Source organism: Prorops nasuta, unplaced genomic scaffold (assembly GCF_024137725.1).
Source record: "Prorops nasuta isolate Cenicafe-Biocafe unplaced genomic scaffold, Cenicafe_Pnas_1.2 PNAS00005, whole genome shotgun sequence".
Classification (NCBI taxonomy): domain Eukaryota; kingdom Metazoa; phylum Arthropoda; class Insecta; order Hymenoptera; family Bethylidae; genus Prorops; species Prorops nasuta.
In genome coordinates, this window is record NW_027116802.1 from 9,366,560 (window position 1) to 9,386,433 (window position 19,874).

The 19,874-nt window shown below is 34.2% G+C and overlaps 4 protein-coding genes across 4 annotated transcripts; 3 read left to right on the forward strand and 1 right to left on the reverse strand.

The window, feature by feature from the left end:
* Positions 1-111: 111 nt before the first annotated feature.
* Positions 112-1,443, forward strand: LOC136773501 (DNA replication complex GINS protein PSF1-like). Its single transcript, XM_066727228.1, has 4 exons — positions 112-242; positions 333-397; positions 474-780; positions 856-1,443. Exons 1-4 carry the CDS (start codon positions 174-176, stop codon positions 997-999), a joined length of 585 nt encoding a protein of 194 aa, XP_066583325.1. The 5' UTR covers positions 112-173; the 3' UTR covers positions 1,000-1,443.
* A 3,871-nt stretch (positions 1,444-5,314) lies between these two features.
* Positions 5,315-15,477, forward strand: cact (NF-kappa-B inhibitor cactus). Its single transcript, XM_066727389.1, has 3 exons — positions 5,315-6,111; positions 8,722-9,080; positions 13,673-15,477. Exons 1-3 carry the CDS (start codon positions 5,741-5,743, stop codon positions 14,104-14,106), a joined length of 1,164 nt encoding a protein of 387 aa, XP_066583486.1. The 5' UTR covers positions 5,315-5,740; the 3' UTR covers positions 14,107-15,477.
* Positions 15,478-16,265: 788 nt separating this feature from the next.
* Positions 16,266-17,676, forward strand: Hyls1 (Hyls1 centriolar and ciliogenesis associated). Its single transcript, XM_066727038.1, has 4 exons — positions 16,266-16,481; positions 16,571-17,200; positions 17,273-17,457; positions 17,537-17,676. Exons 1-4 carry the CDS (start codon positions 16,379-16,381, stop codon positions 17,582-17,584), a joined length of 966 nt encoding a protein of 321 aa, XP_066583135.1. The 5' UTR covers positions 16,266-16,378; the 3' UTR covers positions 17,585-17,676.
* Positions 17,677-17,786: 110 nt separating this feature from the next.
* mRpL4 (mitochondrial ribosomal protein L4) lies at positions 17,787-18,890 on the reverse strand. Its single transcript, XM_066727039.1, has 3 exons — positions 18,482-18,890; positions 18,004-18,412; positions 17,787-17,933 (listed from the first exon to the last, which is right to left on the reverse strand). Exons 1-3 carry the CDS (start codon positions 18,785-18,787, stop codon positions 17,788-17,790), a joined length of 861 nt encoding a protein of 286 aa, XP_066583136.1. The 5' UTR covers positions 18,788-18,890; the 3' UTR covers position 17,787.
* Between the last annotated feature and the right edge of the window lie 984 nt (positions 18,891-19,874).

Genomic DNA, 19,874 nt, shown 5'->3' on the forward strand with positions numbered 1-19,874 from the left:
TATGGAAGTGTAAGAGAATTTTTTAATCTCTTTTAAAGACGAATTAACAAAGTGACGGATTTTCCAGAAACAAACTAATTGAAAAATGTTAAATTGACAACATTCCACTTATCATTTTTATACATTATACTAGTAGTGTTTTTTCTTTCAAATATTTCATAAAAAAAATCAAAATGTTTGGTAAAGAAGCTATTAAGCTGATTCAAGAATTGGATCTATTTGAAGATATTCGACCTTTCAATGTATGAATACTTTTATTTTACAATATTTCTGTAGACTAAATGAATACTTTTTAATTGTTTATAATTTCAATTGTACTGTTTATTTTATAGGAAATAGCAATGCGAGATGCACTTGAAGAAATGAGAAACCTCTATCAAGCGAACCTGGATGATGGGTATAACAAAATCTTTTAAATAACTTTCATTAAAAAGAATATTATTTTAGTAATTTAAAAAAATTTATTATTATAGTCAAGCTATAACAAATGAAAATAATTTAACATTAATATCGTCAGTAAGATTTCGACACACAGCACTGCTAAGAAACAAGAGATGCGTACTAGCATATTTATACAATCGAATGAAAAGATTAAGACAAATGAGATGGGAAATAGGCAGCATTTTACCACCAGAAATTAGTACAAATTTATTAAGTTCAGAGATTCAGTGGTTTAATAATTACAATAAGATCTTAGCTACTTACATGAGAAGTATTGGTGACAATCATGGCTTAAATCTAACTGCGAATATGACACCACCAAAATCTCTTTACATAGAGGTAAAAAAAATATATAAAAAAAGTAAATTATATTTTGTATCACAATACCTTTATAATGTTTCTTTTTTTTTAAAGGTAAAGTGTTTATCAGATTTTGGTAAATTAGAAATTGAGAATGGACAAACTATTACTCTAAAAAAAAATACTTACCATCTGCTGCCAAGGGCAATGTGCGAACCTCTTATTAGACAAGGAATACTGGAGCATCGTGTTACTTAATATATATTTACAAAATTTGCATGAAACATCTAAATTATTTACAAAACTCTTTCTCTGTATGTTAAATATTTCTCTTTAGTTTGTATAGTTATAGCTAAACCTCTCACTATACATTCCATGATTAAAAACTGAAATAAGGGAATTGATTAGCTCTAGATAACTATATAGTTTTCTTTTAAAACTTACTATAATTTATTTTGTAATTTTCTACAAGTTTATAATCAGTAATAATATAAAATGTGCAAGAAAATGAAAAGTGTTTAATTTGTTGTTTAATTTTTTAAACAACTTTAAAAAGAGTACATGTTATCATTAGTGACTGATTATAGTTATACGGCACGCTGAGGAACAATCGTCATAGATAATTCTAAATGATTTCAGTTACAAAATTTGTTCTACATACGTATATTGCGATAAATGTTTATTTTGAGAACACGTGTGTGTAGGGGTAGACCCTCCCCCTTTCCGCTCTCAGGGTACCGTTACAAATGGTTGTCAAGGATAAAAGGGATTTCGGATACATAGGTATGGATTTAAAAATTTATGAGCCTGCATCCATATGCTGGTTAATTAGGAATTTCCCGCCTGAGCTCCAAATCCGTCACATAGTATGACACTACGTGCAAATTTGGAAATTTTGTTAACCATCGATTTCGTTCCAGTCTATACGGCAAAGCAGTCTTCATCCGCTTTTCGAAGGGTCTACCAGCCGACACATTTGGCTCAATCAGTACGTTTCCTTGGTAGTATTCTTATTTTCTACTGTGACATCTCATAGTTAAAAGCTCAAACCTTACATTTATTTATCGAATTAAATGTAACTGTGTTTTAAACTATATATAAACAATTTTTTAATTCCATTCTGCCTAATTATTACGTAGTGATAAAGTCTTTTCGTGATATTCAGTTACTGATAAGCAAAAGTTTTTCGTCGTGTGCAAGAAAATACGCGCTGATAGTCTGTGGAAAAAGAGAGTTCAGGCAGGACAAGAAAAATAATACTGCTCATCAGGTGACACGCGGTTTATCAGAACGCTCGTGCAGGTAAGCGTTTTACGACATTTTTTTATTCCTATTTCTTTCATTTTTTTGCAAAAAGATCAATTTATTTACTGCATTATGTACATTCACCATTAGCCTCGCTTTTTCCTGAAATGTAGTCGCACACTTTTATCCTATATCGTATTATTGGAGGCTGCAAAATCAATCAAGTGCGATCTGTTAGGCAGTTTGTTCAAATTTAGCAAAGTAAGAAGGGTTGATGTAAAGGACTAGACAAAATATATAGACAAAATGTGATATTTTTGTGCCTGATTATTCGAATACGTCGATCGTTCCTTCAGACTTTAACGTGATGTGCGTATCAGAGTAAAATGCATGGATTGATGGAAAAGTCGGGAAAAGCTTTAGCTTCTTGTTACAATTGAATACTTTTTTTGGTGCGACACTGCGACAGAGTAATGACTTTCCCTATTCTGTTGTCATTGAGTCAACGTACTTCCCGGTTTCTTGTATGCGATTTCTCAATGTATTAACGATTTTAGACATACGTACACGCGCTCCTTTCTCAGGTATAATTAAGACAGGCGTGGATTCCTTAAATAATAATCTCAAAATGAGAAATTTATATTTGTCAGTAAAATAGCAATTTTAGGTTGAATTGGAAAAAGGTCATGCAAATTTGCTAAAAACGTGCATAAATAAAAAAGAGAAGTGTTTATTTGAGATCGATGAAAGTGGGATATCGCATGAAAAAACCCAAGTATAATCAGGCATACTAATCCGTCCGTATATGCAGTTTGCCCAAGGCGGGACAAATACGTATATCTCCTATATATATCTTCACCAAATGAATAATTCTAGTACAGCGATAATGAAACTGGTCGTCTTTATCTTCTTTTAGGGCTTACACAGATAAGCGCGTGAGAACAACGTGTATTTTGCATTAAACTTTTTATTCTTGATTAATATTTATGATAATAATTCTGTTATATATACTTTTCGATCAAAAGTTTTATTTTTGAGAAATAGTATATTTACAAAATCTTATAAAAGTTTATTGACCGATATTTGTATTAACATATGACTTAAAGATTTCTCTCCTGATATCACCGGTGCATTTTGAATTTAAAGACAACTCGGCACGCTTGAAATGGGGAAAAGCCGGTTTCTATGAGTAGCTGAAAACCTGTAGTATTTGTTGAAACTAGAGCGCCACATGGACGGTCGAACAATACACTTTAAGTTGGAGTAAACAAAGGAAACCTGGAGTCACTAGAATATATAGAATTATCCTTTTGACGTTTATATTTTGACAGTCTTTCAGTTTTATTATCTGATCGGTATACATAAAGTATACACAGTGCAGGTATACTACGACTGACCATTGTCATATCAATAGAGATAGATCTATCCCAAGCCCATATAAGGGAAAATCCCAGCCCCAAACAGTATTAGACCATATTAGGTTAAGACAAAGTCTTTTGTAAAACCCAAAGAATTGATAATAATCAACTAATAGTTTCAAGGCTTTCGAACAATAATTACGGAAAATCCCAAATTTGTATAAGACTTCCGTGTATAGTTTGATATAATAGTCAAAATTTATACTGACCTCTCGTCCGAAACGTTCCCTTTAAAATTTACCATTGACAAATTTTATGAAATTTGTACATTAACCATTTTTAATACCGATTATTATTAGCTGTCATCGGGATTCCCAATGATTTATCATCGAAGATAGAGAGAAAATATTTGTAATGTAATTTCTCTTTTGTTTTTCTTTTAAAGAATATTTCTTATTATTCGATTCTCAAGGTTAAGTGATTATTACGTTACGTGTCGAAAGAATAGCTGAAGAAAAATTCTCGCATTGAATTTCGCGCTTACGGCAACTGTGGTGCAAACTTCCAATAAGATAACGCTTTAATACGTAACAATATTATAGTATCTTATTTCAAAATTTTATTATAAGGAGTTACTCTATATTTAATTCTCTACTGCACACATACGGATTATTCATTTCATTGATAAAAACAACATGGTTATTCACGGTTAGACTATATGTAAACAATAAAATTTACTCATTTAATTTAATAAAGTTATCTAAAATAATTGTAATTAAAAGAAACCGGTAGAATGTGTTATCTTGACAATGATATTGTTTTTTAAATTTAAAATATACATATGAATTAGATACAGTTAATCAATAGAAAATATTTGGTATAAAAAAGGAAAAGAAATTGTGTATCTGTGGAGTTCTTCATCTTCTCGTGTATATTAATAAAAAAGTCTATTTAAACTGTTGACCAATTTCAGAAAAAGTAGGTAGAATAAAAATGTATTGTTTAAAATGTGGAACGTGATCTGCGTTAGATTTTAAGAAAAGGGCTAAGGAAAGGGGTTGATAATATATAAACAATAATAATAGTATTGTATACACATTTTAAATGCAACATATGCAAGCGAGTTAACAGGAATCCGTATACCGACATTACAGGGCAAAAACTATTTCGAATGCAGCGTTGTCATTTGTTGGCGGATTGTAAAGTTATTATAGGTGTTTGGAAATGCCAGAAGATTATATCTACTGAAGTACGTTGGGCAAATTAACAAAAAATGAAAAAAAATTGTTATTTAAATAAATATATTAACATTATTGAGAAACAACAATTAAATCTCAAAATCCCCCAACGTACTTCACAAGATAATGTTCTTACTTTTCCAAAAAGTCGACAAAAATGCAAATCCGTCAAGAAATGACGATGCTGCATGCGAACTAAATAATGGAAGAATTTCGTGTTGGCGACTTCCCGAACACGAAATTCTTCAATTATTTAGTTCACATGCAGCATCGTCATTTCTTGACGGATTTGCATTTTTGTCGACTTTTTGAAAAAGTAAGAACATTATCTAGTGAAGTACGTTGGGGGATTTTGAGATTTAATTGTTGTTTCTCAATAATGTTAATATGTTTATTTAAGTAACAATTTTTTTTCATTTTTTGTTAATTTGCCCAACGTACTTCAGTAGATAATCTTCTAGCATTTCCAAAAACCTATAATAACTTTACAATCCGCCAACAAATGACAACGCTGCATGCGAAGCAGTTTTCGCCCTGTAATGTCGGTATACGGATTCCCGTTAAACCAATTCGGAACGGAGTAATAGGGGTTATGCTGGGTTTTCCCATTTCCCTCTCTTCTTGGTGAAGCTCCAATGAGAAGCGAGCAAGAAATCAGCCTGCGCATGCGTGGAATTCTCGTTTGATCAACGAACGAAGGAAAAAAGTTTTTTTCAGTTCAGTTCAGCTCGATCCAGCGTGTGTCAGTGTGGTATTAGGTTTTCGAACGTTCTTTTCTACTGTATTATCGAACGAGTAAATTGTTGCCAATAATAATTAATTTTCGAGAAAGTGCTATAGAGTATATCGGATTATTTGGGGGGGATTGTCTTCGTGTGATCGAGGATAGAGGAAAATTGGAGAAATGAAGGATAACGAATAAAGTCAGCACAACGAACGATTCCGAGACGAGAATACGAAACGATTAAACATAACCTAGAAGCGAGGATTTTCGGATACCCGTCCGTAGGCAGTCTGGAGCTGTCATTCGATTTCTCGGTTTGTCAACATATGGGGGAGAAAGTTTCAAGGGAACGAAGAGGGAAAAATTGAGGCTTTTGGCGAATTATTTTGGCGGGATTTGAATTTGTTAATACGTGGCATCAAGGACAACAGACAATGGAGGAAAATGTTGCAGGAAAGTGTCAAAAGCAGCAGGAGTCAAGTCACATCGATTCAGGCTTTATGTCAGGCAGCAATTTGCAGTTTAGTTCTGAGATAGTTCCTGAAGAAAGCAACGTTGTGGTTCAGGAACGAATGAGGGACGACAGCTTAGTAGATCTTGGCCTCAGTGAGAGCCTAAGTAATCTCACCCTGAAAAAAGTCAATCTAAATCCACTGTCCATCGAAGTGGAATCGGAACCCATTTATAAGCTGGCAACTCTCAATAGCAAATGTGAGGATGACTCTAAGATCAGGGAGCATATCTTATCTCGACTCACCGATGAACCATGGCAGCTTTACTATGCACAAGACGATGAAGGCGATACGTAAGTGTCAAGTCTACGATTAATAATAATTACTAATAGCTTTTTTTTCTTTACATTGATGCAAAATGCACCTATTAATAGGGGATGAACGGGTAATGATGGTTACTCATAAATACACAAAAATACATATTCCATAGGCGTTTACCCACTTTCTTCGTCTTGCTCTGTACTTATCAAAATTATTGGTAACGACACGTATCATTAGTCGCTTCGCAATTCAAATTTACAGCTGTGTTTTAGTTTCGTGTCTCGTTGATATAAGATTTCATCGAAATAAAATAAAAGATAAATGCCAAATTTCATAATGTATTTAAACGAGAATTTTATGTGCATTTTGCCTAATGTTCAGGATAGTAATATATAACTTTAATTGTGATAATAATTTCTATTTTTTTGTATATATATGACTGTTTACTTGTTAGTGCATTTGAGCATAATGAGAGTCAGGTGAGTCCGCAAATTAGCTGCGATAGAATTGATTACCTAATAATTTATAGGTATTAATATTTCATCCAAAAACAGAAAGAACATGTCGAACTTTCCGAAAGACTACTCGATCGTCTGGCTTATAACGGTAGGATAAAAATGTCTATTATATCGCCTAAAAAAAATCGGCCTCGCAGAGCGCTCTGAAGCCGCTCGCAAGTCGCTCTGAGAGTGCTCGCAGTTGTGTTGGATTTAGGCTCGTATTGTGTCGTTTTCGGTATTATTGCGAGCGGATTACGAGTGCCTTGCGAACGTCTTGCTAGCGACTTACGAGCGACTTACAAGTACATTGCGAGCGCCTTCCCTTGCGAGCGAATTGTCAGCGTTTTGAGGGCGTCTTGCGAGCGCATTACTAATGCGAGCAGCTCGCGAGACGCTAGCAATAGTACCGGAAACGACACAACGCAAGCCTAAATCCAATATAATTGCGAGCCCACTCAGAGTGGCTTGCGAGCGGCTGCAGAGCGTTCTGCGAGGCCGATTTTTTTTTAGGCGGGATGCAATGAATTCCGTAAGAACAATTAAATGCAATACCCCGATTAACTTCATGTAGGCTGTAGACTCATGTAGACTGCTGTGGGTGATACACAGAAAACTATTTTATGTGTTTACCATGCGTATTCTGATTACATACAGGGTGATCACCATTGCCCTAATGTCTGCGTAAAAAGTTATAAATCTGTGTCTTTTCTGAACTATTATTATTTCCAAAGTTGATTGGGAAAGTGCTCGAAAATGATATCAATTCATAGTTAAATAAGTAAATTTTGATATTAGATTGTTACAATAAAGATTTTATTTGAAAATAATTTTTTATTTTAATTCTCGCTTAAGTGACTCCTATTACCCCTTTCTCCCCTAATTCCTTAAAAAGGTAGAAGAAAATATCACAGATAATTATGTCGCAAAAGAGTTACGTCTTGATGAATACTATTATAAGCAATTACGAAACGTTCCCATGTGTGTGTGGGACGAAAAGAGAACAAAGGACACGTTTCTTTCATACTGCAACGAAGTTGTCACGACGCGAAAACGTTAAACAAACTAAATATCCATCTTCTTTACGCTTCAAGTGAAATGAATGTATCCAAATATCTGGTTTTGATAGTGTTGATAAATATCACTGTTTAATTCAATGAAAGGCGCGTATTTCATGCGCATAGGAAGGATCGTGCGAACGTAAATTGTCCTTGGGCTAGATCGAAACGCTGCTCATACTAATGTAAATATTTACTTGCACGTGTTTATCACATATATTTGCATTTTCGCTTACTGCTTGGAACTTTTGACTGTCTCGCTATAACAGCAAAGATCGCGGCGACTTCTCTAGCTCCGCTTTTATACTTTCACTACCTATATTTAAACAAACCTTTCTCATACATCGATAAAATCAATTTTTGTCAAGAAATTAATGCCTTGCAGTAAAATTATGTACTATAAATTAATTAATAGGAACTTTACATATGTTTGTGTGTGTGTATCCAATAATGTCAAACTCTAGATTGATGAGATGACATCGATGTAGATTGCATAACGATTGATAAAAGTATACTGTTATCTTTAACCAGATACTGCAATTAATGTTAAAGATATTATAGCTATATAACATAAATTATCAGTTGAGAACAAACTTAGAGAATTACCACACGCCGCGGTGAGCTACAACTTTATCATTAAAAAAGGACTACACAATTAAACTTTGGATATACGAAACCTATAGCCGAGAAATATTGCTCGCATCTGATGTAAGACGTAAATATTTGCTACATTTTTCTTAAACGAATGAATAATGCTGACCTTGCAGTGTAAAAAGTCGAGCAATAAAAAAGTGAGGATTTTGGGCATAAGGAATGAAGATGTTGGGAATTCCCGAGAATATTTATTTCTCTCGGTTATTCTCAGCTGTCGCTCTGTCGTTTATGGAGATGCGTTCCAATTGAAAAGCGCGAGTTTCTCTATAACTATAAATACTAGTTTTAGGTTGTAATTAAATCAAATAGAAATAAGCGTTTGATAATTAAGATAGACGCAAAAACGAAGGTTTAATTAGTGAGGATTTTTAAATTGGATCGAAATAAAATAAGTAAGAGGAGAAAATGAAGAAGGACGCTTTTTCTGTTTCAGCCAGCTTCACATTGCGATAGTACAAGGATTAGTGGAGGCAGCCATTAGTTTGATCAGGATGGCGCCACATTCGTGCCTGCTGAACATCACGAACGATGATAAGCATTCACCACTGCATCTTGCAGTCCTCACGAGGCAACCGAGGATCGTGAGGGACCTAGTTCTGGCAGGAGTGACTCTAGCACTGAGAAATTTCCGAGGAAACACGGCGCTTCACCTGGCCTGCGCCATTGGAGATCTCGCGTGTGCCAGAGCTCTCACCGAGCCATTGTCTCCTATCGAAAGGAACAACTTGCAACACACACCTGGCAAGAAAGTTCCCGCGCTTCCGCAGAATCTCGAGCAGAGGAACTACAATGGTAAGTTCCCCACAGTAACGCCGCCAAGTCTTAAAAATTCACTCAACACTACGATAAACTTTCTTCATTCAATTTCGAAAATTCGTCATACACACTGAAAACATTTTTCAATCGATGAACAATTCTTTATAGGTGTTGAAATATTTCTCTCAGTGTATGCATTCAGTATACGTAATTATTATAATTTATACCTGCGTGCTGAGTTTATATTTCGCACGTGCTTTTCTATAAAATTAATAACAAAATTCTCCGTTTATTGATGGAATTTATATAAATCCCTTGATTTTAATATTTCCTCTGTATTCCTCTAAAGCGTTGGAATTTATTTTGTATATAGTGTACGCAAATGGAATTTTCATAACGGTTCTCTTGCGAAATCGAAGGGGAATTTTGATACGACGCCTCTGTTGTGTCCGAGACTGTTGTTTGTCGAACCCTGTGAATCCCGGCGAGAAGGATGACGCTATGCGGGAATTCCGAGGGTATTAAAAAGACGTGGAGTTTCACGTTAGGAGATCGGCTGGCCTGGCCCGCGATTGGAAAAGAGAAAGACGTGGAGAAATGTAGCTTCTGTTTGGACTGCGATTTTAGGAAGAAAGTAAGAGAGGGGAGGAGAGTTCGCGAAGGATGAGAGTTTATGCGAAACCTGACGTCTTCGTAAATGGGAAAGCCTGCTGACTACACACTATTCCTCCCAACCGAATGAAATTCTTTGAAATCCGACTGGAAATAACGTAAAATCGCGCTGGACTTCTTTGTCCCAGTCGTTTGTCTTCTGTATTTCGCTAATATCATTATTTATCGAATGTCTCTCGTTATAAAATACACAAAATTATCAGAAGAAAACCCCTGGATATTTGCAAGAATCTGCCAAGCACTGAAAGATTTCGATTAGAGAGTAGAGATAATTTTATGCAAATATTGTTTTTTTCTGCAGATTGTTTATTCCATGCCAAAGTAGCTCAAGATCTTTCTTTTTGCAGTTATGAAAAGTTTCGAGTTGACGTAGTCGTTTGTTTTTCAATCGCTGAACGTGAGAATGCTCACTTATCAGACGACGTATTTCATTATGCGTAAAGGCTTTAGGAAATCCCCGAGTGACAGTCTGCTTAATGCTACCATCGCGTGATCGATTACAAATCAAACTGATTTTAAAGAAGAGGCTACGGTAAACAAGTGCAAGAATGTTTTCAAGAAAGTACATATACCACTGATACTTCAATATAAGATATAACGCTTTCCTATCTCGAAAGAGATCTGTTAATTGGAAAATAATTGGATAAATATAATACCAATTGTTTCTTCCACTCTTCATAAACCCTTGGTCTGATCTGTATCCAAATTACTACTTTAATTTTCACTTATCAAAATTTCTCTTCTACCACACTGCATTATGAAAATTTTATGTGTGTGTACGTGTGATTTAACAAATTCTTGCAGATGAATTCACAGTGAAAAAAATGTTTTAACCAATGAACAAAATTCGTTTTAACAATGAATTCTATTCTTTGATGTAACGAAAAGTGTTAATTGGACGAAAAATTTTTTCAGTAGAGGAGCGACGTTGATGCGAAGGTTTTCATGACGCGAATTGTCAAACGAATGATGGGAAGGTTAGATCGAGTTTGATAGAATCGAACCGGTTGATAGTTCGAAAGTATACTATTTATTTGGTTGTGCGACAAATTTGTACGCAATGGAATTTAAACGGTTCGTCTGCGAATGCGTCGGAGAGCAGAAAGGGTTACATCACTCGGTGGCCCGTGCTCCAAGAGAGAGAGAGACGCTCGAAACTGTTAGCTGGCTGAGCTAGCAGATGTTTTTCATATATAAAAATACCGTCGGGACTATTCGCGCGTCGCGATATTCTCGCCTCGCTCGCGGGAAACCCCACATTGGCGTAGACACACGCGCGCCTTACTCTTCGTGCTTTCACCCTTAATTCATTCACAATTTCCTGCTCCACTCTCCAGCCAATGGGTATTTCCGAGACATTAAAGCTTCTACATGTTTTCTCTACCCATTCACTGTTCCCCGTCATAAATTCACACTGCACGCATACATATAGACATATATACAAAAACCTAACCTTTCTCTCTCTCTCTCTCTCTCTCTTTCATTCTATTGCAAAGTCTGTGAATTATCTCTTATATCTTATATTTTCCTTGACCAATCGTAACTTCTCTCAAGTGCTGCTTCTATTTATCTTGATTATCATACCTTTTTATACTCTGGTTTTTTTATCAATTTTTCCTACTCTTGTTTTCCTCTTTCACAAAATTATCCGTATTCGTAAAATTTATCGGGTATTTCCAAGCGATAAATGTACGATTCTTAATTGTCAATATATATCTTTATTGAATGATCGTTTGCGTATTTTCTATAATAGTCTCTATTCAGTCGTGAATCAGCAGCCAAATATTTTTCCTGTTTTGCTTGGGAGCGAAAGGGATCGAAAAGTATTTTAAAATGAGTCTGACGTGATTTCTGGTCAAAATTCTTCTTAAATGCGCTTTCAATACCACGTAAGAATTTTTATACTACGTGAGATAGTAGTGGTTATCTTTTAACACCTTATGCATGAGTGAAAACTCACAAGGTTTTATTGCAATGAGCTCATTTTCTCAATTGTACTCTTATGAATTGTCATTAAGTATTAGCAATAGCAAGGAAGAATTATTCCTCGAGTCTCTAATTCTCGGAAAGATACGTAATTTTACTGGTACACAGTTGCCAATGAACAAACGATGAAAGCGATCTTCGAGTGTTTTATTTGTTGTTTTAAAATAGTTTTCGATGATTCTCGTTAATCTCCATAATCTCCTAGCTATCCATAGTGCAAATACGACCATGATTCATTACTAAATTAATAGGCTTACTCATATATCATGATACTCCACACTCGATGCATAAATTGTTGGTAAAAAAAATGTATTCATTATTCCTGTTAATTTATTAGTTTCTTTCGCACTGTTTTTATCTCGTCTGTACGTTTAAGGAGATAAGCATTTTGAAAGTCAATTATTGAGATTCAAAGCTTCTTCGTGGTTGAAGCAAACGTTTTGCTTAGAGAATTGATCGTTAATGAATTCCACCAATGAAGACGATTTTAGTGGTTACAGGGGGCAGGCCAGTTAAATTTAGTAATCGCTTAGATCGGTACGAACCTAGTTTGGACCTTAGGACGCCAGCCAAATCTCCGGCAATGATTCACTTTGGCTTCCTAGTTCTATCTATATCTTACCGAGGCATATATGACGTTAAATATTATTACTAAAAATATTTACGGTTTGATACGAGCTATCCGAGCTCGACCATGCGATCATACAATTTATTATTATGGGATATACAGATAGATATTAATTTTAAGGGGCGTCCAGCGTGGGAAAAAGGAAACTCGCAAGTAGTTTTACGTACATTCACGATTTCCCCATTTGCAATTTCTTTTAAATTCGCAGATATGATTTTTATTTTGCAAAATTTCATTTGCGAGTCTATTTATAACACTGTCTGTAATATTTTAACCCCCTAATAGAAAAAAATCATATACTGTTTTGTTAATTGGCTGGATGAATCGGTGGCCCATTTAATCTACAATTATTATGTTGTTGCCCGCAAGTAATAAAAATATTTTATGATATATTAGAAGAGTTTATATGTTTATTATTTTAATTAATTATCAGTATCATATTAGACCTCTATTCCAATCATTTCAGGCCTATAACACTTTGCAAGCCCTTCCATCACTCGCATATGAGAGCGTGGCCACAGTATTACACGCGTGGTTATAATCGCAGGTAGAGTCGCAGATAATATCGTAGATAGTGTTGTAAATAGACTCACAAAGTAATGCAATTTTGCAAAAGTAAAAATCATATCTGCGAATTTAAAAGAAATTGAAAATCAGGAAATCATGAATGGACGCAAAACTGCTTGCGAGTGTGAAAATAATTGGAATAATTTGCCGCGGTTTGCATAGATAAAAAAGATGAACATGTTCAAGTTGTTCAGTAGCCCAGTGGGTAAAACTTCAGTTAGCTGAGTATGAGGATCAATCGGTTCCAAGTTCGCGTCCCATTGCAGACAAAAAATAACATTTATGCATTAAAACATGTGTATATGTGTTTAGTTTGTTATACGTAGGAATAAATTAAAGTAAACAAATTTGTTTAAATTTTTTTTTGCGATCGGAATTAGAATCGCAAATAGAATTACAGATACTGTCGCAACTAGTGTCGCAGATAGTATTTGTTAATACTCTCGCGGCTTGTAACAATCTGCAATACTAATGCAAATATTATTGTTTTATAGGCTCGTGAAGTATCGCAATTGAGAAATCGCAATATAATTTCGGTGATATCCATACAGCACCAAGTGCCTTTAAGTCATCTTTTAGACCTATTTTAATCAATTGAATGACTAAAAGATGTCTATAAGATAACTTTTAGTTAAGTGTACTGTATGGGTAACTATTTGCGATCGCTCGCGACTGAATCGCAAAACAATTTGCGAGTCTTTTTTTTCCACACAAAATATCTTATTTTTTTTCGAGAAACGGCAGAGTCTAATATTAGAAATTTTATTGGTTGCAGGTGAAATGTGCTTGCACATCGCATCCTCGGGAGGCCACGTGGACTTGGTCCGGCTCCTTTTACGAATGGGTGCTGATTTGGAGGCTCGTGAAGCTCTTTCTGGAAAAAATGCATTGCACTTGGCAGTGGAGCAGAATCGACGATCCGTGGTGACCTTTCTCCTGCAAGAATGTAGGCCTTGCTTGGACGCTCCAACTTATGCAGGTTTAACTGCTTACCAGCTTGCTCTGTGCCTTGACCGGCAACTCGCTAGAGAGCTTGTTAGGCTTGGTGCAACGCCCAAGCCGTTACCAGAGTCCGAATCGGAATCCGAATCTGAACCTGAAAATGCATCCGAATCCGACCCTGAGACGGATGTCAGCAAAGACAAAGACTCGAAATATTTACCTGGTATCAATAGGCTTTGTCAAAATACTGTTCAGCTTCGAGCCTAAAATTGTACCATAAGGATCTTTTGCTTACTCTACACACTGGCTGTAATAGTTAAAGGATTTCGTGTAATTTGAGAGTATTTCACAGGATCGTTATCTAAAATAGACATAAATTATGAAGAAATAATCTTTGACACAGTACAAGCAGGCGATTATCAATTGTCTTTGACCTGTTGAAACGTTAAATTGGTGAAACTGTAAATTTAACAAGAACCAAAACATTCTAAAATTCTTTTTATCATTGTTAAATGTGGGCCAGTATAATTTTTTACTATTATAAACAGTGCTATAAATAATAAGATATAGCATTGTAAACCTTTACGAATAACGAAATCCTAAAAATAGAACCAGCGAAAGTAAAGGTTAAAATAATTAATATTGAGGTTACGAAATTATATAAGAGATGCGTGTCTCGATGTGTAAATATATATAGATGCAGCAGTTGAATCGTTAAATCATGAATAATAGAAGCGAATTTTATACATTTCATGATCTAAGTTAAAACAATACTTTTGCTTCACAGTAGTTGAAAGATATATATGTGTATATATTTAATAATAGGAGAAATTAGAAATAATTCTACAATTATAATATTTATGCGCGGATTAAAAAAATGTACGAATTATTTGTATTAAGAGTATTCATTTACCACCAGTCCTATGTACATAGCCATTATTCGTTATTTGAAAATTGTATATTATTGATACTATATGTAATAATAGCTCTATATTATTTTAATATATCTATAACGTATGCCCGTTTCCATTGCTATACTCGCTATTTAAATTTATTAAGTGATGTATTAAGATATTATAACGATAAAATGTCATACAAATGACTACTAATAAATGTGAGACTTTGGTATTAAATTGGATTATTTATATTATACACGTTGTAAGAGATTTGACCCGGTATGTATTCCAAAAAACGAAGTCAAGAAAGGTTGAAGGAAAGAAGGATCAGAAATAGATTGCGCAACCAAAGTTGTATACGCAAATTGGTTATTTGTAACTCTATAGGAGAGCAAGCGAGCAAGGTCTTGGTTATAATGTGAAGACAGTGCCATTAGTGCCAATGCACTCCAAAAAGGTAATAGGGAGCAGGGTCCCTAGGTTGGATGAAGTCATGAGAAAGGGACCTGGCGAATGGCTGGCGGCGGTTGGCGCGGCTCGCTGTCTTAAATATATATCAAGCAAAATTTAACTAACGAGAAACGCTACGCGAGTTAGCCACCTGGCGGCGTTGCGCCGAGCTGTGAAGAGGAAGAGAGACGGAGAGTGCGTTGTCGACGTTGTCGAGGCGCGCGAGAAACACGAACTGTTCGCACGAACACACCTCCAATCTTCAACACACGTATATCAAAGGAATTTGTAATTATTTTAAGTCAATTAATTATTCTATTAAATTATAAATTATTATATGATATCTATTTATTTTCCTTTACATTTACAAACAAATACATCACGAACTTTTGCAATAATTATCTAATTTCAATTTTCTAATCATTTAGTTGGAATAAATTAGACTGAGGTTGATTTGAGCTTTATAAAAAAGAATTTCCTGATATCACGGTATTGCAGACATAAAAATGTAGAGCAAGGACCTGCTAGCCGCTATTTTAGGCGCTTAGCCTGCAGAGCAGACTCAATATTCTAAGAAGTCTACAGACTTTTTCCTTTTTCGGCTAGTCGTCTGGCTTATGTTTTACTCTGGTTCCGGGATAAATTTAGATACGTCAAATGAGTGGGGGTCTTATGGGAATCGTCTAAGTCTAGTCATTTCAGGCACGTATCCGAGAAAACTTATTATAGCGGTCCAAAAAGGCAACATTTATAATGGATCTCTGGGAAAGCTTCCTTGCTATTTTTTCTAAGAAATTTCAGTTACAATGCATCTTATAATTATATTCTTCCAATTGTTAATTGTAAAACTTGAATAACCATAAATTGAATAATTTTTATTATTATTTTCAAAGGACAAGATAATAATTTTGACCCTATTTTAGATATTTATTAATGTAAAATTACTATTGTAAATATTGATACATTGGTGAAGAAATTGGTAAAATGAGTAAAAGAAACACAATTTTCTTAAAAATTTAAATTTCCCGCTTTTAATAGATGGCGCTAATGTTTTATTCAGTATAGTCGGTGTATTTCACCATGATTTTAACCGACTTTAATCCAATAGCTCAAATCAACCGCTTTTCAAAATTTTAAAGTTACACCACCTTAGGAAAGGAAACTTCAAACTGATTTTGCTTATTAAGTTTTTTATGATGTCTGCCAGACTAGATGAGCCAAGAGAGATTTTATCTATTTTAAATTCTTTGGGATTCATTGGAATAACAGCCCCTCAACTAAAAGCATTTATAAAAGGTAGTTTTCATTGCTTATAAAGTTTAACTCTTTATGTTTAATTTAATCATGTCATAAAAATTTAAATGATAAATTTTTGTTATTTAAAGATCTAAAAACTTATAGAAAAATTAAAGAACGTGAACGTCAAGAATGGAAAGATGAAGCAAAGAAAAAAATACTATCAGCAAATCAGTGTGATATTAAGGATATTATAAATGTTATAGGAAAAGAATGCTCATGGAATTCTGAATACACAGGAACATCTGATTTCTCCAATAATTGTGATGAGACTTCATTAATTGAAGTCAATATACAGTGTATTCCCAAAAAGGAAGAGCAAATAATAAAACAGTCAAGCTGTACAAAAGCAGTCCAAGTATGTACTAAATCCAAACAAGATGTAAAACATTCACCTGAAGTTAAGCTATATAACCAGAGCAAGACTGATATACAAAGCACTTCAAGAAATATTGATGGTAATAAGTTTAGAATACAATGCAATAGTTTAAATTCAGTGGAAAATAATTCTCAGAGTAATAAGGAAAACCATTTGAGAAACAGTTCACCTGTAAATAGTAGAGTTAAGCCAATAGATTCTGGATACAAAAGTGTAGCTAGTGGTAGTAATTTAAATGGAAAGAGCAGACTTCATTGTAAGAGTACATCGTCAGATTTACACGATGTTAATAGCATACCAAGTATTCCACCTATCTTAGTTTCTTCTCGTCCTAAATCATGTAAGCTTAAAAATAATAACTGATTTTAAAGGAAAGATTGACAGAACTTTGTACTTAATATTCTGTTAATAGTTATAAGGCCATGGAGGTTACAGAAGGAAGCTCGTAAAACTGCTGTTAAAAAATGCGATCCTGTTGCATTGTACCATAAATATCAGGAAGAATGGAAAAAAATTAATTTTCCTGGGGAAGAGAAATATGCAAATGTAAGATGGGCTATACGTGAAAAGATGCTTGGAGTTGATCCTGCACCAATGGTAAATGTTAAATAGTTTGGAAAAAGTAAAATATATTAATGGGTGATGATAAATAATCCAAATCTAATTCTGTTTTTAGTCACTTTCAAGGAGAAAAATAAGTACAGGCACAATTGATAAGAGATAATTAATGTATTATTGTAGATATTGGAATTTATTAACAATACTTTATAACATAAGAAATGACAATAACCTTACTAGTTGAAGATTGCAGTACCTGTTAAAATGAATAAGCAACTCTATTTTTTGAATGGAATAAATTTAATAGTTTATACAGAAGAGAATGATTTTTAATAACTACTTTATAAAATAGGAATACTTAAAATTATTTTATTGTTGATTGACCCGGAACTTAGCCATTAGCTTACAGCTATCCGTTCTATGCAATTGGAAGAGAAGTTTATCTTCAATCTCTCTTGCTGCTTTTTTTGTTAATACTAAAGTATTATGCTTTAGCATGCTATAAACATTTAAACCTGCAAATAATGCATTTCAAATGTAATTTCAGAGATACAAATAAATAACAAAAGAATAAAATATGCATACCATATACTGGCATCAAATTTACATGACCTAGATCATTAGTAGCAACTGTTATATTTCTTGGCATATAATCATCTACATCAATGAAAAGAACTGATGGTCCCCAATTTCTCTCTTGAATCAGTTGTTCTATGTAAGATTGGTCATCAGTTGGTATTTCCAAATCATTTATAATATGCAAGTCGTCTTGTGCAAGTTTAACAGATAGAGTCGTTATTAATCCATAAACACGGGTATAAAATGGTAACATATAGAACCAAGTTGTAGGATTTCTTCTACCAAAACAGGTTCCACCTTTTGACCACAATGGTGATCTTATACTTCCATGACGTGCTCTACCTGTCCCTTTCTGTGGCCAAGGCTTACGACCACCTCCTCTCATTTCAGCTCTAGTTTTGTCATTAGCGAAATTCTAGAAATGACAATGTTGTATAGAGAAAAGAAATTGTTGAAATTATGATATCTAGCTACTCAAACTTACCACTCTCCTGTAGTTTCTTTGCCACCTAATATTTAGAAAAATTAAGTCTATTCTAGGTTGAGCACCAAATATATCAGAATGTAGAGTAACGAGTCCTAATTTATTCTCTTGTATTGTGTCCAAATTCTCAAGCCAAAGTTCACGTGGTTTTGTCAAAGGTGGACCTTTATAAGGATATTCTTTTTTAGAAATGACAGGCGTTATTTCCTTTCTTACAACTTCATTTTCGATTGCGGTACAATATTTTAAGGTTTGAGGGAAAGATGTTTGCATTTTACTAAATAATTGTCTAAGAAGAAGAGCCATTTTATATATTATTCTTTTTTAACACTTCTCCATCAAATTTTACATAACCCTACTTTGTTTACCAATATCCCAATCACGAACTACACTTGAGCAGGGACGCAATGTGAAATGAAAGGGTTTCGGAATTGTTTCGGGATTATTATAGCTTCTCCATAGTTATATTACTCTAGATGGAGCTGCTGAGCTTGTCGAGTGTCGATATTATCGACAAATGCCAGAAATTTATATAAAAACACTTTAGAATGAACGCAATACGCGCTTTCCTGAAACAAATGAAGATTTTTTTTTTTTAATTATAAATATTACATGATATGTTAACTTATAAAATATTCCCTAATCAAGATACTTAAAAATTATAAAATGAAAAACTCTTTGTAGCTCGTACTTTATTATTAGAAGAGAATTTAACACAAAATTTATTACTCCAAAACATACTTTTAATTAGAAAATGATTTTTTTAAATTAAATTGCGTGTGTGTGCTGTAAGGTAGAGCAGTAATTACATATGTTACAATGGAAGATATCAACACTTAATATATTTTTATTACATTTTGGATATATGACCCATAAACCAAATACTTTTTTAGGGTAGAATTTAAAACAAAATAATATTCTTTAAGGGGAAAACGTTATGTTTTAAGTACTCGAGGTTAAGAAAAATTACAAGCTGAAAGCTCGCAGGATAAAATGGTTGAAAGGAAGGAAAAGCAAACTTATCAAAAAGATAAAAGGTCCGCAGTGGAAGAACAGGAAAAGGAAATGGTACGGTTTGGAAGGTCCGATGATATAAAATGTATGTATCGAAACAGATATATTTACAGATTTACCTGGCTAAAAAAGAACGAGGAAGAGAGAAGCATGAAAGAGATTTCGAAATGGTTAGAAGCCAAAAACGGAAAGGGCTGACATGAAACATAAAAACTTATTCTAGGTGAAGTATGGGTGGGGAGCGGAGAGATATCGAAAAAGATAGAAATGGAAGGTATTTGAAATTCGGTGAAATAGATAAGGGATAGTGGTAGCAAAAGGGGGGGGGGGGGGAGTGAGCTTTCGGTAGGGTGGTATTTGGTAGAAGGGGTGGGGTTAT

What these genes read in the sequence shown, in the direction of transcription:
- mRpL4 (XM_066727039.1), bottom strand. Translation starts at nt 18,787, where the DNA reads ATGGCTCTTCTTCTTAGACAATTATTTAGTAAAATGCAAACATCTTTC. An exon ending in AAAGAAACTACAGGAGAGTG is followed by an intron (nt 18,413 to 18,481) that starts GTAAGTTTGAGT and finishes TGTCATTTCTAG; the next exon opens with AATTTCGCTAATGACAAAAC. An exon ending in AAATTTGATGCCAGTATATG is followed by an intron (nt 17,934 to 18,003) that starts GTATGCATATTT and finishes CATTATTTGCAG; the next exon opens with GTTTAAATGTTTATAGCATG.
- cact (XM_066727389.1), top strand. Translation starts at nt 5,741, where the DNA reads ATGGAGGAAAATGTTGCAGGAAAGTGTCAAAAGCAGCAGGAGTCAAGT. An exon ending in CAAGACGATGAAGGCGATAC is followed by an intron (nt 6,112 to 8,721) that starts GTAAGTGTCAAG and finishes TTTCTGTTTCAG; the next exon opens with CCAGCTTCACATTGCGATAG. An exon ending in CGAGCAGAGGAACTACAATG is followed by an intron (nt 9,081 to 13,672) that starts GTAAGTTCCCCA and finishes TATTGGTTGCAG; the next exon opens with GTGAAATGTGCTTGCACATC.
- Hyls1 (XM_066727038.1), top strand. Translation starts at nt 16,379, where the DNA reads ATGATGTCTGCCAGACTAGATGAGCCAAGAGAGATTTTATCTATTTTA. An exon ending in TTCTTCTCGTCCTAAATCAT is followed by an intron (nt 17,201 to 17,272) that starts GTAAGCTTAAAA and finishes TTCTGTTAATAG; the next exon opens with TTATAAGGCCATGGAGGTTA. An exon ending in GAGTTGATCCTGCACCAATG is followed by an intron (nt 17,458 to 17,536) that starts GTAAATGTTAAA and finishes TTCTGTTTTTAG; the next exon opens with TCACTTTCAAGGAGAAAAAT.
- LOC136773501 (XM_066727228.1), top strand. Translation starts at nt 174, where the DNA reads ATGTTTGGTAAAGAAGCTATTAAGCTGATTCAAGAATTGGATCTATTT. An exon ending in CAAGCGAACCTGGATGATGG is followed by an intron (nt 398 to 473) that starts GTATAACAAAAT and finishes TTATTATTATAG; the next exon opens with TCAAGCTATAACAAATGAAA. An exon ending in CAAAATCTCTTTACATAGAG is followed by an intron (nt 781 to 855) that starts GTAAAAAAAATA and finishes TTTTTTTTAAAG; the next exon opens with GTAAAGTGTTTATCAGATTT.